The 27,860-nt window shown below is 37.4% G+C and overlaps 4 protein-coding genes and 1 long non-coding RNA gene across 6 annotated transcripts in view; 2 read left to right on the forward strand and 3 right to left on the reverse strand.

Annotated features, from left to right (window-relative positions):
• The window catches only part of LOC140931954 (uncharacterized), a 28,898-nt gene extending 12,197 nt beyond the window's left edge, over nucleotides 1-16,701 (forward strand). The window contains exons 7-11 of the mRNA XM_073381635.1: nucleotides 12,843-12,978; nucleotides 13,556-13,747; nucleotides 14,513-14,984; nucleotides 15,700-16,311; nucleotides 16,391-16,701. Coding sequence (XP_073237736.1) covers nucleotides 12,843-12,978; nucleotides 13,556-13,747; nucleotides 14,513-14,984; nucleotides 15,700-16,311; nucleotides 16,391-16,701 — 1,723 coding nt within the window. The remainder of the gene's footprint in view (nucleotides 1-12,842; nucleotides 12,979-13,555; nucleotides 13,748-14,512; nucleotides 14,985-15,699; nucleotides 16,312-16,390) is intronic.
• On the forward strand, nucleotides 1,664-10,651 carry LOC140930717 (uncharacterized). The gene is made up of 6 exons (XM_073380425.1): nucleotides 1,664-2,045; nucleotides 2,432-2,554; nucleotides 4,209-4,381; nucleotides 4,772-4,845; nucleotides 10,151-10,251; nucleotides 10,345-10,651. Exons 1-6 carry the CDS (start codon nucleotides 2,001-2,003, stop codon nucleotides 10,411-10,413), a joined length of 585 nt encoding a protein of 194 aa, XP_073236526.1. The 5' UTR covers nucleotides 1,664-2,000; the 3' UTR covers nucleotides 10,414-10,651.
• On the reverse strand, nucleotides 8,349-9,629 carry LOC140929934 (uncharacterized; the record flags this gene model as incomplete). Its single annotated transcript, XM_073379619.1, has 2 exons — nucleotides 9,593-9,629; nucleotides 8,349-9,227 (listed from the first exon to the last, which is right to left on the reverse strand). A coding segment is annotated over exon 2 (876 nt), but the record flags the coding sequence as incomplete, so codon positions are not given.
• A 1,001-nt stretch (nucleotides 16,702-17,702) lies between the features above and the next one.
• LOC140931955 (uncharacterized) lies at nucleotides 17,703-19,760 on the reverse strand. The gene is made up of 2 exons (XM_073381636.1): nucleotides 19,405-19,760; nucleotides 17,703-18,861 (listed from the first exon to the last, which is right to left on the reverse strand). Exons 1-2 carry the CDS (start codon nucleotides 19,758-19,760, stop codon nucleotides 17,703-17,705), a joined length of 1,515 nt encoding a protein of 504 aa, XP_073237737.1.
• Nucleotides 19,761-23,726: 3,966 nt separating this feature from the next.
• On the reverse strand, nucleotides 23,727-27,141 carry LOC140930722 (uncharacterized). Of its 2 annotated transcripts, none has more exons than XR_012164881.1 (3): nucleotides 26,426-27,141; nucleotides 24,008-24,200; nucleotides 23,727-23,832 (listed from the first exon to the last, which is right to left on the reverse strand). It is a non-coding gene; the product is annotated as an uncharacterized lncRNA (long non-coding RNA). The 2 variants fall into 2 exon arrangements; XR_012164882.1 differs by having other exon boundaries at nucleotides 23,736-23,832; nucleotides 23,980-24,200.
• Between the last annotated feature and the right edge of the window lie 719 nt (nucleotides 27,142-27,860).

Raw genomic sequence — 27,860 nt, forward strand, 5'->3', positions numbered from 1 at the left:
TGTCCAGCGTTTTGCAAACGACACAGCTACAGGCAGCGATTACCTCCAACGAGCAAACGGATGCGTTGAACTCATCAAGCACGAGCTCTCGATCTACATCTAGTTCACCCACTTCTGACGAAGAGTCTGCACAGAACACTGGGGCAGTCGACATCGTTTCCACCGGCACCACCGCTTATAGTGCAGAAGATCTTCTGGCAAAACGAGGGGCAAAGGGCAAAGGATCGAAAGCCCAACAAACATTTCGGGTAAGTCCAATCTTAATTATATATTTAGCCATTTATTACAACTTGCGACAACCGAATCTTGAAAGATCTTGAAATAGATTTATCTTTCTCGTGTTCTTTTACTCGTACATATTACACGTACGTATTCTTTACAAATAAACTTTATAATCTCAGCTCAAGCGCGGATCAATCGAGAAAATTGTTGACTTAAAAGTGTGAGATTTCAAATTGAAGATTTGGGTGATACAGATCACTACATGTATGAAGCCGAATGACGCTTTTCTTCGCTCAACACAATATCTTAATCTCGATCGGCTGGCAGTTGCCTTAACTTTATGCGATAGATATAAATTTCCAACGTACGATATCCCACAGGCGCAAACTAATGATCATTCCTCAACTCTTCGGGCAACATTAATTGTAGGGGTAAACACGTTCTAAAATACACGGGGAGAATCGACGGCGTAATTAATGGCCTTTCCTTTGCTTTCCTAACTTGGAATTATGTTTGTATCATTATTTATACGCTAAAATGTCCACTGCACGTTCGTTGGATTCAAGTTTAAAAAGCGCCGGCGAATATTGAGTTAAGAACACGTGCCTACTAGTATATTGTAGAACGCGATCAGCTTTCCAGATCTAGAAGTAAATAGAGTCTGCAGTACAGGGAACAAGGTTTGGAGAAATAACAATTCGGCCGGCTGGGGTACTATGTTTAATTGACAGTGTAAGATTGTGTTAGCAGCTAGGCTTCGATTCACAGTAAAAAAGAAATCAAACTTTAACACTTCGGATACTTTCTAAAATGATAAATTTAATATCCCGGTATATACCAAGTTCATTCTTTAATTTGTGTACGATTGTTTACAGTTTGTGTTGAGGGAATCTGCAAAGAAATGTGGTCTATGGGAAAAACCTTCTCTTATTCGAGAGATCAGCTGCAGAACCCGATCGATAGAGTAGAAAGCTATACGATCAAATCTAGCTATAAACGCGCGCACGGGAAATTGCAAATTATTAACGGTCGTACATTTCTTCCTGCGCGCTAAGCCCAAGATGAGCCAGCTATTGGAGAAAGTTAACTACTCATGGCGTCTTAATAAGCTTACATTTCAGATCGAAACCCTTTTGTCAAATGACCTTTTAATTTTACGTAAACTCTGAATTATTTATGAATGTTAGCTAGTGTTTTCAAGGAAGCCGTACCAATATAAAACTCTTTGCAAAAACGGATGCGTACGCGGCAGGCGAACGTCGATCTGATGATTCTGATCTGCAATTTTGCAAACTCCCATTTATTCCATGTGTTGTTTTTAGAAAGTAGTGCATATTTTTAGAATTTTCGACTTAAAGTTTGTTTTGAGGGCAACTGTCGATAGACAGCATACGTATACGAATCTTATGCGAAAATAAGAGAAACTGACTATACCGGTAAATAAGCTTACATGCATGTAAGACTTAAATTATATGTGAGACTCTAACGATCATTAATGGCCATCCGACTGATTAGGCCCCGCGCGTCCACACCGATGCGTTTAAAATATATATACTTAGTTTGAAACAAAGCGCATACTTTTCAATAGTTTTTGTCTATTGTCCACACAACAACGCACGCTGCCAAGAGTTGTGGAGACATTTGAAAATGGAGCCAAACAAAAACACATAAGTGTGGACGGGGCCGGCCTATTTAACAATTGTTGTTTTCTCAATTATTTTCAGTTTGTGTTGAGGGAGTCTGCCAGGTAATGTAGCATTTGGGAGAACCCTCCTCTCATGCGAGAGATTAACATGAAAACGCTGGAAGTGTTTACTAAAAAGGTATATATCTAGACTGATACTTTGTATCTGCAGTGGAACTTCTCTAATTATTAGGCCAGCTATCAAAGTCCCCAAGGGTGGCCGCTTAATAGGGGTTCGACTGTTTCCTTCAACTGTATTAGTAAGTCACTACAGAATTTATTGGACCTTTCTGTAAGTAGTTACCGGGAAGCTACAGGTACAATATTGTTGTTTAAAAAAATATGTGCATGCATGTAGATGGGTGGGTGGGGTGTAAGAGGAAAAAAGGAAAAGTACTAGTTAACCAAATCCGGACAAAATCTGTATCCGGTTTACAGATATTCATTAAGCAATCATAAAATTATTCATTCCTTTTCAATTTTCATTATGAATATTAATGAGTGTTATAATATTCATGTTACAAGGTAATCAATGCACTTCCCCAACTGGATGGTCATGCCCATACTATAAGAAGGAGGCTTTCTGAAAGTTTGATTTATAGAAGGAATCAAATGAAAAATACAAAATTCTGGAAACGTGCTAAAAAGGTAAGCTTAAGTGTCTAACTTTTGATCTTCATTGTCAGTATTCATATCATATGCATATGGATATTGTATATTTTATGTCAAAACCAGTTACGTATACTGATCTTGACTTTACTTAATGTAATGACTAATTATGACAGACAGGTAGCTTAGGATCTAGTTGTCTTTTTTAATACAACTTCTCAACTCCAAATGTAAGTGGATAGCTTACAGTGTATTGCATGACTCACAATAACTTGAACCATAAGATTAAAGGAAGTTAGTAAGTAAAAGACCTGAAGGGAAACAAATTTACTTTGAGTTAGCAGGAGGCTCAAGTTATTGATGGTTTAAGTCTGAAGTCAACTGAACTGTCAGGGAACCAATAATAATTTATTAGAGCAGGGCTCTAATTCTTTTGATGCCCTGGTATCAGCCACACCCATTATAATATCTTTTTAAATTGGCAAATGATAAAATTCCTTAATTTATTTAAATACAGCAGGGCTCGAAATTAGAAAAATCCTCAGGTCGCCTTTTGGCGACCAACTGGAGAAATATAGTCGCCAGTTGCAAATTTTTAGTCGCCAGTTTGTATAATGTAAATGACGCAACTCATAGTCAAGGCTTTTGATATTTGGCGCCGTCACAGAACCGCGAAATTCACAAAAACACGCAAAATACCCCGAAATTCGGTACAAATCTTTTTCAAATACATGTCTGTACAACATATTTGAAACTTTTCTCAGCTATTGCGGCTATTTACTTGCCGTAAACTTGTAAATTTATCTCGAAACTTCGTCACTGAAACGTGCAAGCAACGTCCCGAAACTCCAAAACTACCAGGCGTAAATTATGTTGCGAAAAACTGGGCACTAGCCATGATGTTAAAGGCCTTGCCATTGGTTCAGTTCTGGAGCGTATTGTTGGTGAAAGAGCAAATGATGACCTCTGTTAGCAAAACATTAAAAACGTTGGTCTGGTCAGCGCAAAACCGATCAATCTCTAACGAAGTTTTCCCTGAAATAACCACAAAATCGGCCTTTTTTTGACCGATTGATTTTCAGCTGAGTTTGCCCCGAAAATTCCTGCGAAATCGGTCAATTTTTCGGCGAATTTGCCCCTAAATTGGACTTTTTTTTCCGCAACCTATCAGAAGCCCTGCATAGTATGGTACGATCCATCAGATTTGAAAATATCGTAGTCTGCTACACAGCCGTTTTTAGTGTCGTCATTGCGTGACGACACTAAAAACGGCTGTGTAGCAGACTAAAAATATCGTGGATAGAAGTCGGTATAAATTTGGAGGTAAACTGGTCACTGTTCTGTTTATCCGATTTGGCACATTTTTTATGATGAAAACAAAGCAGGTTTACTCTTTTAACGTAAATCTAAATCATAGAGGAATCTGGTCGCCACTTTGGCGACTAAACTAGAATTTTTAGTCGCCAAGGATAAAATGTTGGTCGCATTGGTGACCGTATCAGTCGCAATTTCGAGCCCTGTACAGGGTAAATGTTATTATATTACCTCTTTATCTCGAACTCCGACTCCCGAAACCTATTTCCCTTGCCCTTGTTTTTCAGTCATATTTACTATCGGCAATCTCAAACTGTTTTTAGTTTCCCTTGAAAATTGGAGATAACTTGACTCAACTCTATAATCATTTCACTTGTAGATGAATAAATACAAAGATGAGGCCTGCCAGAGGCCAGTAGTTGTTGCTGAAGAAAACTCCACGCCGGTGAATACAACACTCATCCAAGTTGAGCAGGCTCTTAAAGTTGATGATCCTGCAGGTCATGAAGTTGAAGAAGATGATCAGGACACAGGATTTTCTTTCACTTCATCGTAAGTAAACATATGTTACAATGTAATTATACATCAATAGCATCTGATCCTGTAATACAGTAAACTCTCTCTAATTAAGCGGACACCACTGTAAGGCGGACACCTCGCTAAGGCAGACATGAATGGCTGGTCCCGGCCGAATCTCACTTGTTTGTCTGTAACGAAACTCTCTTTAAGGCGGACAGTGGACACTTCTTTAACAAAATTCAAGGCGGACACTAGAAGTACATTTTTTTGCACAATCAATAGATTATAGGCCAGATATTATTTCAAATTGACCAACCACGGCAATAATAATCTCAAACTGATCTGATTACAAGAAAATACTTGATACTGTTTACCTGGTTTATTGTATTCTGCAACCAGTTAATTAAGTTTCCTTGCTTACAGGGAGGAGCTGTTCGTAATGGATGGTGCAAGGAAAATTGCCCGAGCAACTTTTCTCCGAACATCCAAAGCAGACAGTAAGTACAGTATAACCCCTGCCTGATCAGATCTTACAGCAACCCAAACGTGTGACCACTAGTACTTTTAATTGAAAATTAAACAAGACTTACCTGTAAGTTGAAGTTTGATGATAATTCTGCCAAATCATTAGTAGTACAGTAGGGTTAACATGAGATGCGCACGCACCGCCGCAGGTCAGTCTTAAAAGAATTTTGTGATCACTAAAACGCAGCCGAAACGACGTAAGGGGTGGGTGTGAACATATGGGTGCTATGGGCATGTTAACCCTACTGTACTACTAATGATTTGGCAGAATTATCATCAAACTTCAACTTACAGGTAAGTCTTGTTTAATTTTCAATTCTACCAAATCATTACGTACATCCGGGTTACCATGAGACTTTAACGCAGTGAGCACAAAATGAGAAACACCCAAACAACTTCACACGCCGACTTTATTTGTACACTACTTTGCAATACAATTTTGTTGTTCAAGGCATTAACCTAAGTAAGAACTGCCAAACTCATCTGGTTTGTTACAGCAACTGGCTTATGGTAAAACTTCCGAAAAGTGGACTCCTCAGTCCAACCAGCTGTAGCTAGAATCACATCAGTGGAAACTGACATAAGAGCTTTACTCGTTGAAGCACACCTAGTGCTATGACCAGAAAATATTTCTGTATCAACCCTTGCTTGTCCCAACAAAGTTTTGATCCAGCGTCCAATAGTAGACGAGGTTACTGCCTTATAGGGCTTAATGTACGAAACAAGCAATTTTGAAGAATTCCTGAGCTTTTCAGTAGCCTGTAGGTAATAATCTAATGTTTCATAAACACACAGTTCCCTTACTGGATACTTGTAAAGGCGTACATTGCCAAACACTTTGCCAGGTTTGTCCTGCTTAATGTGTTCAGTTAAGGCAAAATTAAAACATGTATCATTCTTCTGCATATATTGCTCTGATGTGTCCAAAAAGGTCAAAGTCTGACACCTCTGCCCCGTAGTTAAGGCAATCAACATGACTAATTTCAGGGTGAGTTCCTTCAAATTGATCTCGTGCAGGGGCCAATATAAACTCAAGTAATCAAGGACAGTATCCACGGACCAGATATTGTTATACTTCGGCACAGGCTTGAGCTTGTTGAACACCCCTCTAAGGTAACGGCAAACAAGGAATGCTTCCCTATAGGTGTGTGAGATGAAGCATCATTATCACTCATACCAATGTTAGAGACTGCAGACCGAGCTGTATTCAACGCAGAATAGCTCAAGCCACTCTTGAAAAGACTGTGCAGAAAAGAGAGTACAGCTGTTACAGTGGGATGCAACGGATCAATCTTCCTTTCATTGCAAAATTGCAACCACTTGTTAATATACACTTTATATTGTTTCTGAGTGCTGTCTCTCCATGAATGCATGATGATGTCGACAATGTCTGACGAAATTGCAGACTCTTGCAAGGATCGCCTGATAACTTGCATACCATCAACTGCAGGCGTTGGTGTAGGGGATGAGGACCGTCCAGAGTTGGATGAATCAGGTTCTGAACTGAAGCATTGAATACACGTGGCGTTTCTGTTAGTAGGCTCAGTACAGCCGTAAAATAAGGCTGAGTTGTCCACAAGGGAATTACTAGAATTCCTGATGCCTGGTCGTGAATTATTTTCTGTACACACCTTGAAACAAGACAAAATGGAGGATAAGCATAGAAGAAAAATTGTGACCAATCAATGGTAAAAGCATCCACAAACTTTGCCATTGGATGTGGTTTCCAGGAAACATAATCCTTTACCTGAGCATTAAGTCTACTAGCAAATAGATCTATACCTGGTTTGCCAAATAAAGCTACTATCCTCTGAAAAATTGGAGCGGAAAGCATCCATTCCAGATCCAAATTCAAATTCCGAGATAACTGATCAGCATCAATATTGCTTGATCCTGGAATATGGGCTGCTGATAACCAAATATCTTTGTCAATAGTCCAATCCCAAATATCCTTAGCAATGGAGTTACATTCTAAAGATCTACAACCTCCCATAGAATTAATGTAAGACACAGCAGTGTTGTTATCAGACATAACCCGCACATGAATATTGTTCCTGGCATCAAGTAGCGAGGACAGAGCAAGCTTAACTGCCAATAATTCCAGGTAATTTATGTGCCTGGATGACTCTGACTTAGACCAGATGCCACTAGTGTTATTCCCATGTTCGATTTGAGCACCCCAACCCACTTGGGATGCATCAGTGTAAACAACTACATCAGGGCTATTATGAAAAATTCTTCTTGACGCTGTTAGAATATTTGCAGACCACCAGTGAATCTCTTCCAAACTGTCATGAGACAAGGTCATGAATGAATCAAAATACCCCTGGTTCAATTTCAAATTTGCTTCTTTGTCAACCTCAATGTGGCGATAATGTAAAGGGCCAAATTCCACGCCTGGAAAGCTGGAGACTAAGGTCCCAAGAAAAGATGCAACTTCACGAATAGTAAACCGTTTATTTGGAAGAGAACTTTTGGCACAACTGCAAAATTTTAACAGCTTTCTTGTTAGTCAAAGTAACTAACATGAGAATAGAGTTCAAAATAAACCCTAAAAACTCTAAGATCTGTGTTGGTATAATAACTGACTTTTCTGGATGGATTTTAAAACCCAGACTGACAAAAAGTTGTATAGCACGTAATGTGGCTTCTGCACACTCTGTATAACTATCTTCCAGATAGAAAGAGTCATCAATATAGCCCAGACAGGTGTGGCCAAACTGACTTCTCAAGTAGCTAAAGACTGGTTTTAAAACTTTCGTAAAAATCCTAGGGCTACTAGTCAATCCCATAGGGAGGCTAGTGAAAGCATACAACTGATCCCTCCAAATAAATTTTAAATATTTCTGATGTTCTTCTGCAATAGGGATAGAGTAATACGCATCCTTCAAATCTATAGATGTCATGTAACATCCAGGCCTCATGAGTCTAATAGCTGTCTCTAACGTGTCCATTTTAAAATGATGGTATGTCACGGACTCATTCAGTTTCTTTAGGTTAAATATAACCCTGTGAGACCCATCTTTCTTAGGCCTTGTAAAAATTGGAGATATCACCTGGCCATCCTCATGTGATGATAGCCTTATTATCCCTTTAAGAAGGAATTTTTCTACTTCATTGTCAATGATAGTCTGCTCAATTTCAGTGAAGGAACAAAAAGGCCTAGTAACACTAGTACATATTCCAGGTTCCCGGTCAAATTCAATATCACAGTGAGTAACTGCATCCAAGATAAAAGGATCTGATGTGATAGTCTTCCATACATGAAGACAGTCCCGCAGCCCTCCTGCCTTAAAAGGAATTTGATTTGCAATAATAGTAGTAGCAAGAGTTGTCTGACTTACCTCAGCTGGTGATCCTACTGGGTCTTGGTTGCCGAGGTCCTGGGATTCTGCTGGGGCCGAGCATGGCCCCGGCCTTGACCTAAAAAAGAATTAGAGGAGGCTCTTCCCCTGCCAGCACTATGACCAAAGCGGCCACGACCACGCACACCTCTAGAGGCGGGGACTTTGTAAGGTTCCATGCGTCTCTTAGGAGTCACTTTATTGCTGAGCTTTTGTGACTTGGTTAACTCTTCCACTTCTTTGTTTAGGTCATCTCCAAACAAGAATGTTGACACAGCTGTAGATGGGTTGCATAAAGGAGCATATTGCTTGTTTAGGTCAGGACGAATGAGATCTCTTCGTTTCAGATTAAGCTCTCTATTTGCTGACAACAGCAGGACTGCTGTATGGGTCAAAACATTCCTTTGATCCCCATTTGCACTGTTACACAGCTGAAGTACAGCATATAAACCTGACAACAGCAAAGACTGTGCCTTCTGGAAAGCTGAATCATTGTTTCTGGTCTCCTGTCGTAATTGTTGCCAAATTTGCTTGTTTATCTTGGGTGCAACCAAATTAGTGTAGTTTTCAGGTCTGAGGTACTTGTTCTGTACCTCGGCCAACTTTTCTTTTGTGAGCTTCTCTGTAAGCAGACTCTTCACTATTTCTGCCAAATTTGCATCTATGGCAGGTGAAGTTTTCTCTAGAACGCTAAATTCATCAGCGAGTGATTTAAAGGAACCGCCATCCGAGCCTTCAGCTTGGTCTGAGGTTTTTGGCTGGATAAAATCATTTATTTTAGTTGCAACAGTCGTTGCAACAGCTGTATCCGAACACTCAGTGCTCGCTTCACCGCTCTCAGGGCCGGTCTCATAATCTTCAAAATCGGCATAAACCTTCTCGATAGAGTCTTGCACGTGAGCCAAAATGTCTCTTTTGGCATCATCTAAAAGTTCAGCAAACATCGCCTTGAAGTCCACGGGCGAAGTACCTCCAGAATTTGCAATTTTCTGAGACTCCTCAGACATCGTCTGAAGAAAATAAGATGATTAAAGAAAACGTCAAGCTTTTTGCACTACAAAATGGCGGACTCGTCCGCCACGTGGTATCAAAACAATCGGTCCAAATAACCGGCTTTGTAGCTAGTCACAAACTCGTTGAGACTTGTAAAGATACGAGGAAAGGGTATAAACGCGTTACACCACAATTGCTTAAACTCTGGACACGTCCAGGAGTCTTCTCATAAAATTATAATTCGGCACAAGAGCCGAGACCGCCTGTGACGCGTCACAGAGCACGAAAAGGGAAAAAATCCAGACAATAACGGCTGGAAAATGTAATGTGGAGCGCGTCCACAGTAAAAGAAAAATAAACGAAAAAGTAACTGTTAACTTACCGTGATAAGCAGCTGCCAACGGCGTAGAAATATCGGAGAAAAAATACACACGACTAAACCCACGGCGAACGATACATGCACTGACCTGCGGCGGTGCGTGCGCATCTCATGGTAACCCGGATGTACGTAATGATTTGGTAGAATTAATTCAAACTCTTTTGTGCTCACAGACTATCCAATCAGAAGATGACGATAGTTTATCCACGGCTTCTAATTGAATAGTCTGTGCGCACAAAAGAATGTGAATTAATTTAAAGTGGTGACACTTTTAGGCTCCTTGCAGTATATCGTCACTCATTAATAAGCTTGTGTGTACAGCAATATATATTAAACGTGTAAGACTTATCAGATCATTTCCAAATTTTTTTATACAGTGTAATAGTAATTATTGCTGTTTATAAGGCCCCCGGCCTCCAACCATGGGATATAACCTACGTACCCCAGTTGCATAAGCCCACCCAGCATGCCAAAACCACTTATAAAGTTTATTTAATTTATTACCAGAATTTTATGACATAATTATGTACTAATATAATCTGCTTTTTGAATTAATTCAAGGTGACTTTAAAAAACTGGTCATGCAGTCCAACTTTCTGAAAAGTGACGATAAAGTCGAGCTGACGGGACCAAACACGGAGAAATATCTCTGTCAAATCCAGGTAAGTACAAGTAAAAACAAGCCAGGATGAACGCCAGGAATTAATAGCCATTTATTACTAACATTTTTGCGTATTTAATTTCTTTATAATTAGGTTGGTCAAAAATTTTACTGGCCCCAAAAACCAGTTGCTGAAACATGTGGCCAAATCAAAGCAAAGTAAGCCCAAGGAACCGGAGAAAACGGCAACACAAAGTAAGCCCAAGGAACCAGAGAAAACGGCAACACAAAGTAAGCCCAAGGAACCAGAGAAAAAGACAACACAAAGTAAGCCCAAGGAACCGGAGAAAACGGCAAAGCAAAGTAAGCCCAAGGAACCTGAAAAAAAGGCAGCACAAAGTAAGCCCAAGGAACCGGAGAAAACGGCAAAGCAAAGTAAGCCCAAGGAACCGGAGAAAATGGCAACACAAAGTAAGCCTAAGGAACTGGAGAAAATGGCAAAGCAAAGTAATAAGCCCAAGGAACCGGAGAAAACGGCAAAGCAAAGTAAGCCCAAGGAACCGGAGAAAATGGCAACACAAAGTAAGCCTAAGGAACTGGAGAAAACGGCAAAGCAAAGTAATAAGCCCAAGGAACCGGAGAAAACGGCAAAGCAAAGTAAGCCCAAGGAACCGGAGAAAATGGCAACACAAAGTAAGCCCAAGGAACTGGAGAAAACGGCAACACAAAGTAAGCCCAAGGAACCGGAGAAAAAGGCAACACAAAGTAAGCCCAAGGAACTGGAGAAAACGGCAATCAGCAAGGAAAGCCAAGACCTGCAGGTGACACCAACCGACAAACAAACAGAGCCAACAAACTATTGCAAATATAAGGGGTATGTGTATGTACCTGTTGGTGAGGCTGTCCATACCCCTGCGCCATTACCAGAAAAGAGGCGCCAAATGGCAAAAGTCAGTTTAGATTTTGATTACATATAATTTATAATATACATACCAGTTAACAATTATTCCCCGCAGTGGAGGTGGCTAGTGGTGGTGTTTTAGTATATACCAAACCAGTGAGATAGAATCCCCAAAATAATTGATTTGTTATCTCTCAGAATACTGCAAAAAAGTCTTTTGCAAATACATTTGTGCACTGGGAGGTGAATAGCACATGCTATCCCGAGTTTGAGTAGCCAATCAGCGCATAACACACTGTCCACTGGCTTGATATACTAATTAACGATATTATATTATCAGAAATAATATAATTTGTTTTATAGAAATTTATAATGATAATTAAATTGATTTATTAATTGAACATTTTAATTATTAAAATATTATTCTTTACAGGATCATATTTTGATCTTGAACTAAATTAAAAGTACTAGTGCTAGTGTCGCTTATAAGAATTTATTATTATCACTGCTGGCCAGTGGATTGATTATTTTTAAATAATTACTTATATTATATTTATGATTCATTATCATCATTACCTTATTTCAATTATGTCTTTATTAACTGTGATGGATGGGTTTCTATAATAATATAGATAGTTTGGTTTATACAAAATACAAAACATACATTTTATTCTAGATTTTATATATATAACTTTATATTTTAATAATTAAACATTGTAATTTGATTAGCCTGTCCTGGTGACCGTTAACTAAAAATAAATTGTTCTTTCTTCAGGGTTAAATTGCCTGTGTTCAATTTGCTTAATGAAATTGCTACATTTTGGTTTCATTAGAGGCTAGGATCGGACCTGGTGCCGGACTTGCAACGATGATTTGACATTGACGTATATATATGTGTATATATATGCCACTTGCATTTTAATTGGAACAAATCATCTTGAAATTAATTAAAGTTAATGAAAAATTGACGACCGAGCTATATATATACATGTAGTAGATCGCTATATAAAGTAATGATCATGTCAGATTTAATGTCAGATTTTTTTTTAGCTACATGAAGCTATAGGCTGCATATAGATCATGGGCATGCGCATGATCTGCATGCATATATATATATGATATGTCCGGCCAGGTACGTATACCGGATCTGAGATGATCAAGATAAAGTGAAAAAGAATGTGAAACTGAAATTTCACATGTTTACACGTCAATCAAAACAGGTTTCACATAGTTTTTCACATCATATCATTAAGCCTAGTCTTACAATGCATGATGTGAATTTTCTTATTTCACATAGTTTTTTCACAGGTTTCACATAGTTTTTCACATCATATCATTAAGCCTAGTCTATACAATGCATGATGTGAATTTCCTATTTCACATAGTTTTTTCACATCATCCATGATGTGAAAAGGACCATCCCATTTCACTTGGTTTTCACATGGTGATTTCACACTGTTTTTCACACATGCCCATGTGAAAAAGCAAGTGAAATTTTCACGTCTTTCACATGATCTTCACATGCTTTTCACATGGTTTACTCCAGTAGTGTTGGTATGCAACAATAAAGAGTTTGACCGGGCTAAAAATTGTCAGACATTAATTAGCTGTTACAAATTATTCTAACCCCAAGATTATTGCAACTGACACCTAGACCATTCCCTGGATCCTTAGTTACTGCGGTCATTAACCCATGGATTGAAATATATATGGCTATAGCTTTACAATAATTATATAATATTTCTTTGCAGGTACTCCACTGAAATGAAAGAGAAGTCTGTCATCATTGGCTTGCCTGTGGTACCTTTTAACCAGTCAAAACATTCAGATGTGTGCCAGTATCTTCAGTACATACAAAACCTTCTTGTTGACATCTACAAGCCAGAGGTACAGTTTGTTTTACTGATCTTTGTCTGCTGAAATCCTTTGAAAGTCATTTGTGTTTAATCTTATTTACCAGTGACTATATATATAATAAAGAAATTAAAACATTATAGAGATCTATACGTTTTATTAATCACGTAAAAAAAATTATAGAGTAATGTATTATTAACATACCCTTGCTTTTCAGTGATGTTAATGTAGCTGATTTTAAATAGATGACATGGGCATATAAGCCAGCCCATAAACCAGTGGGCCCAGGCCTACAAATTTTGATCACTCTACCACCTGTAATCAATTATTGTGTGTTGTTGAGGTGAGCTCAAGAGCCCAGTGACTGTGATGGTGAGATCAGTGTGTTCTAGTCATGAGAGCAATCAACAGTGAGCATTTTTTTAGGTTATGTGGAAATGAAGGTCAGCCAGGCCTACAACAAGTCAAAAAGCAGAGGCTAATTGCCCCTGGATGTTTGCATAAAATGTGCACTGTTTTTCTTTTTGCTTTTATAGCCATTGTTTAACACACAAAATGGAACATGGACTCCTGCAGTACTGAAATAATGGAAATGTTTATTTCTTTCTAGGCCCAGCATGGACCAATAAATGCAGATGAGATTTTAAGGAATGTTAAAGTGCCTCTTGTAGGGGACCTACTTGGAAGGGAACGCGTGACTGGTGCTAAGAAAACCAGACTAGGATGTGACAGTCCATCTGAGAGGTTTCAAAACATTGTTGAAGCACCAGCACTTTGGCACACAAAGCAGTCTTTCCTTGGTGTAAGTAAATTGAGGATATAACTTCAAAATTGATGTATATGCATTCCTTGTTTTGTATTGACACTTAATGGTATTTAAACATGTATTGAAATCTTTTAAAGTTCTCTAACACTAGACATTCATGTTAACTGCCTAAACATATAATTAAACATATTATTATATTAGATAACAAGATGAGATAATTTTCCTAATACATGCATGTAGATTTATTACAAAATTACTTAATTTTATAAGTCTACTTAAAAGAACATGATCTGACCCCAGTTTCATGAAACTTTTTACTTTGTCCTGAAGTTACAATCATATAGTTATTAAATCTACTTTACTTGACAACAGTGACATATTAAATTTACCTTCATCATGAAGCATAAATAATATGATAACCTAAAACAACACGATTTTCTAGTTTTTCATGTTGTAAGCCCTGATGACCTGTATATGTAAATATATATTTTACATAAAAAAAGTAAGCCACACAGCATACATGACAGGTGACTCCCTATAACTCAACCCCTCACTAACTTTAACCTCCCGCTAACTCAATGGCTTGAGGTGCTTGCTTGAATTGGAGTGTGCATGATAATTATTGCATATTTCCCTCCCTATCCATTTGCTAATTTTGTTTATTTTCAGCTATTTGGTTCAAACTCCTGATAACTCCATAATTTGAACATTCATTGATTTCCCTAGAAGGTTCGAGTTATTGGGAGTCAATTAACTGTCATTTATAGTTGATGTTATTTTTTTTTCTTTACTATTAATCAGTTTATTTGGGAGCAACTGTATCAGCCGACAGCTACAGGTGGACGAGAACAAGGGACCCTGTATCACTTAAGACAGCTATTCAAGTTGGTCAATGTACCACCCAGTGTAAAGAAGAACCACTCTGCTTGTGAAGCCTTAATGCTTTCAGCCACTAAGGCATACCTTTGCAGTGCCTTTATGACTTGGGCTCAAATTTCAAGCACAGATGACTCTCCTTCGTGGTTTGATGAAATTAAGAGCAAAGAAGATCCATCAGCAAAATGGGCAAGCCTTCAGGAACAACTTGGGAAATTTGTTGACGAATTTGTCATGATTGAGTTTGACATTGAAAAAACTTGGCGTGAACAACTAGAACAAAGAAGGCAGCAAAGGGAGAAGCAAATGATGGGTCATGAGAGTGCTGTTACCGGCCAAACGATTACAGCAGACCGTCATCAATCCCATAATGCAGCACAAGATGCAAAGACACCTGGTTTGTGATAATTTAACCTTAGGGCAATTCTTTTTTTGTCACATTTTTTCCCCTTTAAGCAGAAAAATGTAAATTTCACTTGCTTCATTAAAACACTGTACATGTATTACTGGAAATACAAAAGCTGGCACATTTATCAGGAAAGAATAGAAATACAAAAAAAAATCATAAAATAAAATATCTTACAATAATTTAAATTGTCATCAGAACATATTTTTCTTCTTTGAGTAACGAAAAAAAGAAATCAAATAATTTTTTTCAAAAGTTCAATGGTGCTAAATACGATTTCCTGAGTTCTATGTCTACTTTATAGTGAATTCAATCCATCTGTAAGGTGTTGCTTCACTGTATCAGCTGTGTTTTTGGACTGTGGTTGTGTCAAATATAGATATACTCTATGTATAACTAAGAACAATTTCCAATCATTCAGGTGGATAATACCAAGATAAAATTAAAACAATATATCTTTTATATTCATGGCTTCACTCGATTTGCATTTACTTATTATAGATTTATTATTATCTAGCTGCTTAAAGGCTGTACAACATACTTATAATAAGACAAGTATAAACTGTACAATAATCAGAAAATCGCCAATTAATAATATATAAGACCAAAAGAGGATTGAAAGGTGTGGTTCGAATTGTCTGTTTTCCCAGCCTTTGCCTTTTTTATCTGTTTCAATTAAAATGACTGTGATTTCATTTTTTGGCAGGAGCCATTGTTATATTGCTTCAGGGATCTCCCGCAAATTACAAAGTTCTAGGAGTTGGTAAGGTCGTTAGTTTGCAAGGAACTCAATTGCAAGTACCAAGTGATTGTGCACCAGTCCATGTTGTCTCAACTAAATCCTGTGCCACTGGCATTCTGGTGCCAGGTCAACTTGTACTATGGCCAATTGCCATGTTGGCCTTGTATACACCTCCCGGTACTGCACAGGACCAAAATGGCAGAAATATTGTTTCTGGTATTCCCTCAGATAGTCAAGATGACAGACTTTTTAATTACGGGCTACAGGTTCTTCAGCTTGGAGTTATGTTGATGCAATTAAATGACACAGAATGTGAAGGAGATGGTGGTCGCAGTTTGATCAACTGGAAAATGTTGCTACTATACTTTAGGTGCCGTCCAAGGGGTATGAAGTATGCCTATGAAGCAATGCGCTTCATCACATGCATCAAAGCATTGTACTCTGAGAAGACTGCTCATAGAGTATTGCATGGGCAATTTGTTAATCCCAGGGGGGGTGAAGGAAAAAATTATGCCAATGATCTCAAAATGGAGCACTGTATCCAAGACAACAAACAGTCAATGAGGGCAATGCGAGGTAACAAAACTCTTAAGGCAGTGCAGAGGTCATCATCTTCCTCATATGGTCAGAAGGAGTTCTGTGTCCATTTTGATAGAGTGTGACATTCCACCCGATTCCACTCGCCACACCCATGCCTGCACTACAGAAGATGTAAGAGCGATGATAACCATTATTCAGCAGACAAAACCTTTCGTCTTTACAGCAGGAAGAAAGCTGCTTTCATTTCCACAAGTTTCAAAGAGCCCACTTGACAAACTGAATGTTTCGCTTCTTCACAGCTGGTTATCGAACCACAAATGCAAGCTTTTCAATGGGGAGTTTGAATTGAATGAAGAGTCAGCAGAAGAGGAAGGGGTAGAAGACAGTGGAGATGAACATGATGATAGCTCTGAAGAGGATGTCTGATCTCTATGAAATTGACTATCGTGAGTGTTACATGAGGTCATGTTTATCAAGCCTCGTTTTGAGTAGTAGCTTTCTGGACCTCATGGTTCAAAAGAAACACGACAACGGATTGAGTTCATAGAAAAAAACTTTGCTGTTGTTCGGTTTCGTTATTACTTGAATGTACTTGAGGACTAAGGATTGTGGACATTAAACCCAGTAAGATTTTCGGAACTATTTAACTTGTGTACTCGTGTTTTCCACACTAGTAGTATTATATAATACATGTACATGCATAGATTATAATATATTTTACTATTGAAAACTGCCTACTGGTCAGACTCTAGTCTTGCTTTTCACTTTTCATTGAGGTATATGGTTTATAAACCAGTGTCTTAAAAAGTTGACTGGCTTTGGGTACGTAATTAGCTAGTTGTGTCTTTGTATGGGAGTGAAACGTACACAACCATATCGCACCAGGTAAGAATAGACAAAGGGCATCCAAAGACATTTGATATCCGAATTTGTCAAATTTCTTGAGGGTTTCATTGATCAATTTTGAACAGTAGGGCTTGTCTTGTAAATACCTCAGTGCTGAAAAGCAACTCTATTGTTTGACTGTTAGCTATACAAGTTATTAGAACATATAAGCTTATAGATGATTACCATAACTACTGACAAAACTTAGTTCAACTTAATTTTGCAAAGATATTGATAATTATTACGCAGCAGGCTTGGACAAAAATCCGTAAAGACTAAACTTTTCTGAATGATGCTCATTTTGCTTGGTTTAACTCAAAACATTTTCTTATGAATGTTCAAATAGAAAAGGGATGTTTTCAAAAGAAAAGCACCTCTCTTGTTCCCCAATATATTGGAATACTTACAAGAGCCTAAGGTGCCAAATCAAATTATTATTGAACAGTTTTAAATTGAATCAGTATTACACCGAAACTGGTTTAAATTACATCTTCTGAAAAAGAGGTCACTTAATCTATTAGAAAAATGAATCAGGAAAACCTTTAAATGTATTTTTGGACAATTTCCCAGATGGCTATGGCATTTCTTCTGCTAAAAATTGGGAGTGTTGCCTCGATTTTTTCCACTGAAGTTAGTTGATGAACGTTTTTAACAATCTGGTCAACAAGATCCAAAGTTATGCCACTACTCAAGCTGGTTCCTCCAACAGAGGTTCTTCCAGTTCCAGGGAGGGAAAATCGATAAACGTGTAGTTCTTCCCTTAATTTTTCTTCAAGGGCAGGTGGTAAGGTCAAAGATGTTGATGCACTTGCCTCAGCAGAAGTTGTCTCATCATCCTGTATGCCTGCCTCTTCCAAAATTGATGGAATACTGGATATTACACAGTCATCACAATCACACATGTTTTGATGAAAGTCACAACACTCATGGAGTGAGCCACTTCTGCTGGGGGCTTTAAACCCAAAATAATTTAAAATCATCTCCCTTTTACACTTCTTCTCCTGGACATAATTTCGCATAACATCTGACAGCTGTTTTCTACCCTTTGAAATATCGTGACTGTTGAAAAAGATGTGCGCTTTTGCTGGTAGCCCATCTCGCCCTGCCCTACCAGCTTCTTGAAAATACTCTTCCATGGAATAGGGCACACCAATGTGTAGTACATGTCTGATATTACTAATATCTAACCCTATGCCAAAGGCAACAGTAGCAAAAATAATTCTTAGTTTTGATTTACCCTGAATCAGTTCATCAACAATTCTCTTTCGTTCATGTTCAGGATCCTGGGCATGATATTGAGTGAATAGCCTGTTTCTGGCAAGTTTTGGTGCATCTATTGGTTCATATTGTTCATTTCCAAGTTCACTACTAAAATAAGAAAAACAATTCGCAATGGTCTCCAGGTTTCCATAAATAATAGTGAGAGGGAAGTCTTGTCTTCTAGAACGGAGATCTTTAAGAAGAGGGTCCAAAATGTTTACTAATTTTTCATCCCCCTGGTTGCCTCTACGTGATAACGAAAAGTAAATGTTTTTACGATCAGGGTTTACATCAATAACAAAATGACTAATCATCCCCATAGCTTCCACTATTTTCTGCTGCATTTGTTTTGTCGCAGTAGCAGTTAGACCAATAATTGGTGTCTTTGAAAATATACTTGTCAGCAAATCTAACTTGCCATAAGCTGGCCTGAAACTCTTCCTGTTGTTAAGAAAAGGCAAAATAATAATATAAGTGGACTTGTGAAAAAAAAATTCAAAATGTAATAGGTGCTACTATACAAAGTGGCTATTGGCAGGACTGTTAATTTCGAGTTTTAATGTATGAACCATTTTCTAATTGAATGCTAAGGGTAAATAACAACAGCATTCAAAGTATCAAAACCAGTCGGTGTGTTGCTTTCAATTATTCTTAAAATCAAGATCCTAAGTTTTGCCAAAAAACAGGCTGCTGGAGCCTGGATAGATGACACAGAGTCCTATTTTTTAGAATGCTTGTACACACCTGTTAAACTGAAAGTTAGCAAGAACTGTCACCGTCACGTTGCCAGTGGTATCAATTCTTGTTATAATTTTTACCCATTGACGACTATCAAATTATCGCTCTCATGAACTGCTAGAGGGAGGTTTCTCTTAAGAATGATCCCGGTTAGTACTAAATGGACTATTAACAACGTGCATGATAGCATCAGCCAAATTGGAAAATACAAGCTTATTAGAACACAGTTTGAACGTATCAACATACCAATCAATGACAAGATGGGCTTCATCTACCACAATTGCTTTTATTTTTTCCTTAAATGAAGTCGTCTTCAGTAATTTGGATACTTTCCTATTGTCGACCAACACCTCGGGGTGAGTAAATATCAGATCGAAATGTGCACTTGTCAGCATCTCAACAGGCACTTCAAGCGAAATCTCTTCATCACCGCCGTCTTCTGTATCCACGCGATCTCCTCTGAGTACGCAAACACTCAATCCACTTTCTCTCATCTTAACAATTTGGTCGCGAATTAAGGCGTTTAGCGGAGAAATAACAATTACTGTCGCCTTTTTTTCCTCTGCACCAAAATCCACGAAATTAAGTACGGGTGGTAGCATCTGGTAAATCAACGATTTGCCATATCCAGTAGGCAGAACTGCCAAAACATCTCTATTGTTAAGAACTATATGTTTTAAAACCTCGTACTGTTTTTCCTTTAACTGTAGGTGGCCGAGACCTTAAAACTGTAAGCCAAAATTCAGCGCGCCGTGAAACAAATCTACCTTAGCTTGGTCAGCCATTGTTAAAATTGTTGCTTTGGGATTTCTCGTTTGAGGCTGCGCAGTCGAACCGGAAGTCCGTAATTTGTGGACTGCAAATTGGAACCAGCCAGAGCTCTCGATCCCTGCCGCTGACCAAAAGGATCGAAGCTCTGGGAACGAGAATGGTTGGCACGACAGCACGGGCCTGTGGTTTTTCCAGTGATACAACTCTTTGTGAAAAACATATTGACAAAGTAAGCTACTGTTTTCCTTTCTGCGGCCCTGAAAATGCCTGCAAGGATGCTCTTGTTCTATGCCCTCAGCGCCTTTTTTCGGCTTTTGACGAGACCAAAACAGTTCATCACACTGGAACAATGATATGCGAGGGTCACTTAGAATTAGCTGACAAAGATGTCAGAATTTGTCAAATTGAGGAATACATTTCACCAACAAAGGTGGGTGTGAGGTTAAAATATTATTTCACTTTTAAAACACAGTGTGTATGGTTTGGTATTTTTCTACCTGTCACAAACTCTATACCCTATTCTTTATTTGCGCCCTAGAACGGACACAAGGAAAGAAGCACTTTCTAACAGTTTTGCAGAATTAGTTAACCAGGTAGAAACCCTCAGGGATCAAAAGCAAAACCTGGAAATAAAACAGAAAGAAATTGAAAACCATAATAAAAACCTCCAAAAGAAACTTGAAGGTGGGTGCATGTAGTATGACTGGATATTACTTTTCAACTCCCCCCCCCCCCCCACATCCACATAGAAGTCCACTTAATTAACTTAAGCATGACTGGACACTAAAGGCTTTTTACAGCTCAAATGAGTTTTTAAAGGTGTAAACAAGAAATATGGCAGTTCATAATTAACATTCTTGATATAACACTACCCATATATGTTTCTTGGGTAGAAAACATCCTCTTATGCCCTAGATTATTTCCCCCCCCCCCCCCAAATTTATTATCCTCTAGTACTAAAAGGTATTATTAGTTGGTTTGTCAGTTACAATATGTGATGCTGTAACAGGGGGAGTGCAACCAGCAATCAACTCACATTCTTTTTTAACCCGTGCAAAAAAAAATTGATAAATAAAAATAATAGATTGCTTTCAGGTTCCAAAACAATAGCTTCATTGACTTGCACATTAAATTTTGAAAAGTGTAATATGTTTTTGATCTGTGCCCAGGAAAAACAATTGACACTAATAAATTTCTCACTCTCTAAAATACAATGTAGTTGGTGTCCATGGTTCCTTTTTATGTAATAACTATACAATTAACGTCACTGCAAACTGCATCCACCCAGTGGCTGACTATAATAACTTTAAACAGATATCTTGGTCAGTATTAAAGCTGTGTAGCCTAGCAACCAAGGTTGCTAATATCGCTATTATTTCAACAGAAGTTTTACAGCATAACAAAAACTTGCTGGAAAAACAAAGTCAGCAGCATGAATTAAATAAGGATTTGAGGAAAGAGAACATCATGCTTTCCAAGAAAGTACAAGGTAAACCCTGTATAAAGGCAACAAGTTTTACCTTTTTTTGTGCACTTATGCATCCTTACAGTCTGCTTAACCAAGATATCACTTTGACAGGGATAAAACAAATATTCCAAAAACGAAGCTAAATGTTTTCATATTCCTGATTAAGCTTGAGGTAGAGGGAAAAATGTGTTTGTTCCAAGAGAACAACAAATCACTAGCACACAGTTCTCTTAACTTTGACCGTGTCCTGATTCATATAACATTCATTTTGTTTCATACAAAGAAGGTATTTTTAGTTAGCACAACTTTGAGGAACCAATTATAAATAAATTAATTTAGAGTGTAAATTGTGGGCATTTTCACTCCTGACTACAAAACCATAACTTTTACTCTTATAAATATTTCTCGCTGCTAAAGGAGACACAACATTCAGCACTCTTGTTCACCAATTTCACAAGTCTTTGGTTACACATTATGCAAAGGGGGAAAGAACTTGTATGATCCAGACGAAATGGAGAAATTCTGTGACGTTCATGCTCCAGGCCTGTTTGAAGACATCTTCCAGGCTATATTGAATGATGACAAACAACCCCCCTCCATTAAGAGATGCAATCTCCAGCGGATAAGAGTGGTTTCTCTTCTGCATAACCTCAGCTTTTCAGAAATCAGGTATGGTCCCCATTTCGTACCAACAAAAATGATGTTAAAACTACTTACATGCACCATAATAGAATTAAACCACATTAAAGGATAAGGGAGAAGACGCCAACTTATATGTACAACACACTATTTTTTCCTTCTTTCTTCAAGAGAAATAATCTTTTAAAAAAAGAAAAATAAGAAATCTGTCTCTGGTGATAACAAAATACAAATAAAACTTTGAAAGTATTTGAAAGTAGACTTGTTACATGTGAACAACCATCCACACACTCAGAGATTATATGTCATGGGAAAAAATGATAGGATCTTGAAAAAATTAATCATATTTATCTAATGATGTTTCATTGGCAGAAAAACTGTCCAATGCAAAAAGCGAGTGGTCTTCAACTTAAATTAAGTGGAGCAAGTTACTCCTCACTGATGTCTGGAATGGTGCTTGGATGCAGTTGCCATCCTCACTCTATAAACAATTATGAGAAAGCTTTGGCCACAACAAACAAAGAAGAAGTGAGAAAAAAAGTGAAAATTGCAATGAAGGTATAATAAGAAAGACCTTAAAAAATAAGCTTCCATGGTCAATAACAGATTAATAAGAAAATATCCTTACTTTTACATTTTCGGTCCAAGGTAATGAATCTAAAAATACACTTCACCTGTGCCTTGTCTTGAATGGCTCATAAAGCCTTATTGTGACTGGACAGCAGGGGCCTTTTGTATGCCTCTCCCTCAACCAGTCCAGCATTCAACTACAAAAAGATACCTACTACTGAAAACAAAAAGTTGTTGGGATATTAAGAGGCAACTACCACCCTTGGTAACTTGAGAATGGGATTTATTTTGAGGAAGGGAAACACATTATCAGAGACACACTTATCATATCATGACCAAAAAAACAATCTCAGACATAAGATTTCCAGCTACATTTTTCTCTCTAAATAGTTAAGAGGGCATTGGTAAGCAGTCTTTTTTGAACAATGTCAAAGACCATAAATTACACATATACAATGCTGTAATATTTGCAACTGTAACAAAAGATCTTAGTCAGAAACTTTTTTCAAAGGAAGAAAAATTCATCCTACGCATTGAAGATGACATCCACTTCATACATGCACAAAGGAAGCCAACGAGCTCAGTAACAAGTACATCATGGCGCATGTGCACAATGTTAGCAGACATCCATTGTAACATCCACGCTGTGCCTCAAAATGATGACATTAAATTAAACCACCGGTCACCAAGAGTGGTGATGCCAGATGGAACAATCAGAGAGTGCCAGGGAGGAATTGATATTGACCACCTCTAGGGATATTTTTGCGTTGAACTGCCCAAATATTTTTCCTCCAGCTTCCTGTCTTCACTACCTGTTGAATACACACAAGTCAATTTTTCAAATATCCAGAACAGCTTTCAGAATCTCAGGTACGCTTAATAAAGCCTTTTAAACTCCTATTTTAAATCTTCACAGTACACACTCAGCTAGTGCCTCTAATAAATTTTTAATACAGCCAAACCTGTATATAACAGCCCTGTATATAGCGGTCACCCTGTATATTACGGTCACAAGACAATGACTTCCTAAAATTTTCAGTTGTCTTTTCTGCAAAGATTAGCTGTATATAGCAGTCACCCTGTATATAACGGTCACCGGACAACTTCCCAAAATTTTCAATTGACTTATATTATCTGCAAAGTTGACCTGTATATAACAGTCACCTTGCCATTTCCCTAGGGTGACTGTTGAACACAGGTGTGACTGTAGAATAGTTGAAAAATTTCTGAAAAAAAAAACTGAACTTTTTAATACTGTTACATTTTCAAAATAAAATCTTTAAGCTTTTGATGGTTAGCAAGTAAATGCAAGTAGAATAAAAAATTATTCAAATCAAGCTATACAATAAAAGTAGTAACAACATTTTATTCACTTGCTCTCAATAACTTGCTTTCAATTACCAAGGGTGTATTGGGATGCACAGAGACATGAAATGGAAAGTTTAAGAACGTCATGGTTGCTTGATGAGTTCCAGCAGTCTCTTCACAGCAAGAATGATTATGCAGCAGCCCTTGAACACACACTAGGAGTGTGTCCTGAGCTTGAGGAATACATGAAAGAATTCCAACTGGTTGTGACTGGTGACTACCCAACCTGGAAATACAATAAAAAGCTAGTTGCAGAGGTAGCTACTTGGATGTAAAAAAAATACAGAAGCAAAGAGCAAAATAAAACAACTGCACTAAAAAGATGAAAGGGGGAACAAAACATTAGTCTGATGAATAAAAAAAATAATCTGTATTAAAAGACAAAAAAATAGCCAAAGAATCTAGTCCATGGAGTAGTGTCCTCCAAGCACATATCAAATAATTTTTAACACTTAATACCATTGATTGGGGCTGATAACATTGTATTTTATTTATTTATTTTCTTTTTACAGGTATAGTACAAACAACATACAGATCGAAACATACAAACATTACAAAATTTACAACAACTACCTTCATTACAAAAAAAAACAAAACAAAAAAAAACAAACAAAAACAAAAAAAAAAAAAAAAAGAAAATAAAATAAATCAATAAATAAAAAGCTACGCTGCACTACACTACAAGGCTTACATAACTTATTCGACTTGAACTTAAAATACAGAGTAATACAGGGAGTATTAGAAAAACGAAGTTTGGATAACTACTGTTGTATTAATGGGAGTAACGGCTTCCATTTTTTATCATGGAAATGGATTTTGTTGTTTCTTTTCGCGATAAAACGTTTGGTTTGAAACGTTTTTTTAAATTTATCGACTAACAGACTTACACATAAACAGCCCTTATTTAATTTACAGCGGTAAATAAAATATTTGCTTTCAAGAATGATGTAATTGACTAGAATGCTTATATTATCTGTATCTAAGATCCCAAAAAGGACATTCATGATATCAAACCTAATAGTTATATTAAAAGAATCAAGTACAGACTTTAAATCGTTCCAAAACATGCTTACTTTTGTACAATGGAAAAAGAGATGTTCTATGGTCTCCAACTCCTTTTCACAAAAATCGCACAAGGGAGAATCTACTTTTTTGAACTTAAACAGCATCTTGTTCGTGTATAAGATCCTGTTTAATATCTTATATTGGAATTCTCTTAATTTAGTATCCAATGGTGTTTTGAAGGGCAGTAGATATATCTTTTCCCAGTCCAACTGAAATGTGTGTGTGCTGAAAGCTTCGTTATATTTCCTTTGCGCTGTTGGTATACTGGATATCTTAGAAACAAAACTGTCATATAATGACTTTGATTTAAGATTTTGGAAATTGACTTTTTTCCCTTCAATACGTAACTTGAAATCAGTTTGGATTAGATCATGAGTTTTTGAAGAGATAGAGTTTTTATTTGTTTTTAATATTTTGCGCCATTCTTCAGGAAAAGCATTGAAGAGACTGAAAAGTAGAAAATGTTCAACTGGTGAGAGAGTTGAATATAATGGTTCCTTGTTCGACTTGAAACCTCCCCGCGTGTCGTAGAGGTCTCCAATTTTTACAATTCCAAGATTAATCAGCCTACTGTTATAGACTGACTTTGATTCAATGCAAATGAACTGATTGTTCCATATGACCTGATTTGCTATTTCAGAGGATGAGGAGGGGTTGTCTTCATTTAAAAGGGTCCACGCCACAATGCATTCTTTGTAAAATTCTGGAAGAGTTACCGGTAGTTTAGTGTAGTTAAAATTGCAATGAAACAAGAATTTTCCCCCTACTTTCTTAAGATAAAAATCCAGAAAAAACTTCCAGCCAGCGGGGTCAATGGAGAGATATCTCTTAATACAAATTAACAATACATTCATGCCTTCCTGAAATAAACCTGTTATACTGCAGTGACATTAAACAACCTTTTTTTCTTATAATCTACATAATACAGTGGCCCGGCAAATGGATTATCACAGAGAAAAACACCATTAATGATTCCATGGCAGGGTCCATTCCATGTATCTCTTAATGCAGAGGAGTCAACCATCCAAGTGTTCTGGCCTGTTTTTGAGAAGTTATATAAAGCTCTATTTGGAAGGTTGGTCAAATTAAGAGAAACATAAGAAATCAAAAGCAGTATGCTTTAGCTTTGTACACCTGTAGGTTGGGAGAAGCTATCAGTTATGATAAGGCCACAAAAATAATAATTATTATATTTACTAAATTTTGAGAAACAAGAGATTTCCCAAGAAGCCAAAATCTGAAAAAATTTCGTTAATATCATCACTTGCATTTGGAGGCTGGCTGATAGTTCGCGATGTGGTCTTGGATTTGTTTGGTTCAAGTAAAGACCCACAGTACATAATGTTGGTCAAACCACTCAATGAGATAACATGCTTCAATACGTACTACTACACTGTATTCTTTCGTGGTGGAAACTTTGACAGCTGGATGCAGTCCATGCTGAGGGTTTCCATGATCTTCATCAACTTCAGAGGCAGAAACTACGACAAGGCAACCTTAACTCAGTTGAGTGATCTTCTGTTCCATGTATCAGACAACACAGACCTTGGAGAAAAGATGCAAGAGTTCCTGCAAGTTTTTACTGAAAAGAAAATTGAGATACTTCATTCCATATTACGATGGTAGGAAAAATATTAAACTTTTGAATTTAAGTAGGAAAGATACAAATCAGAAAGAATACCTAACACAGAAGTATTCATTGTTTTTAAGTTGACTTTTGCTTTGGTAATCGTCTTTTAGGTCCTTGAGACCCTTTGATAAAAGTCTTTGCTTAAAGTCACAAAAGTCTTTTGCTCTTGTAGCTTACTTAACCAATAAGGAGCTTGCAATGAAAAAATTGGATATTTGACACATTGTCCACAAAGTTACTACAATAATAAAATAAGAGTTATATTATTGATTACTTTGTTACAGTAATGTACCTATTTGGGCTATTCCACAACTGATAAACACGATTGCCCATGCACTAAGTGGAAGACGCTTCGACGCTGATTTTATGGAATGGTTTTTACCAAACTACTTATGAGGACGCAGTAACAAAGACATTGCAGAGATGGCATTAAAATCAGCTGAGTTCCTGTTTGAAATTTTCTCTAATGTATGGATGAATATTCCTATAGCACAAAATTTTGAGCCATAGAAAGTTTTCATTATAATTATGATACAAAGAAAACTGTAGTTATAATATTTATTGATATCTTTTATCCCTTCATTTCTGTGTGAGATATTGCTCATTTTGTTCCTGTATTTTTGTGCTGTTTTCCATTCTCCCTTTCAAAGAACGATCCCATGATTTATATGATATTTTTTACTCATTATTTTATTTAGAATAAATTTGTAAAGTCAAGAGGGCATTGAACTGCCCATCAACTATTTTGTTGGGATGACAAACCAGCTGGGTAGTCATTTGGACCAGTTAAACTCTACACGTCGCTGCAGAACCCTAGGATGTAATGGTAAGCGGCATAAAATTTTTCATCCAAAATGTAATTGCCTTGTTCCAGTGATTTTATTACCTCTGCAAAATGCGTCCCTGATGGATGAAAATCCCCAATGAAGCAAAATTTTCGTATGTCTCCTGTACGAGGCAAAGATCAAATGATTGACCTGAATTTGTGTTTGTTGGATGTCTTGTTAGGGGGATTTCTGGGCTGTTCTTGTGGCTCCTTTTAAATGAGGCTTGTTTCTTTTACTCTTTGTTGTGCTTTACAAAAGGAGGAGTTTTATTTTATTTCAGTGAACTGTAATACAGAGGAGCTCATGACTTATCAAAAGATGAGTCCCATGACTGACCATATCTATTTGTTAAAATCCACTGTTG

The sequence above is a fragment of the Porites lutea genome, chromosome 3, assembly GCF_958299795.1.
Source record: "Porites lutea chromosome 3, jaPorLute2.1, whole genome shotgun sequence".
NCBI lineage: Eukaryota > Metazoa > Cnidaria > Anthozoa > Scleractinia > Poritidae > Porites > Porites lutea.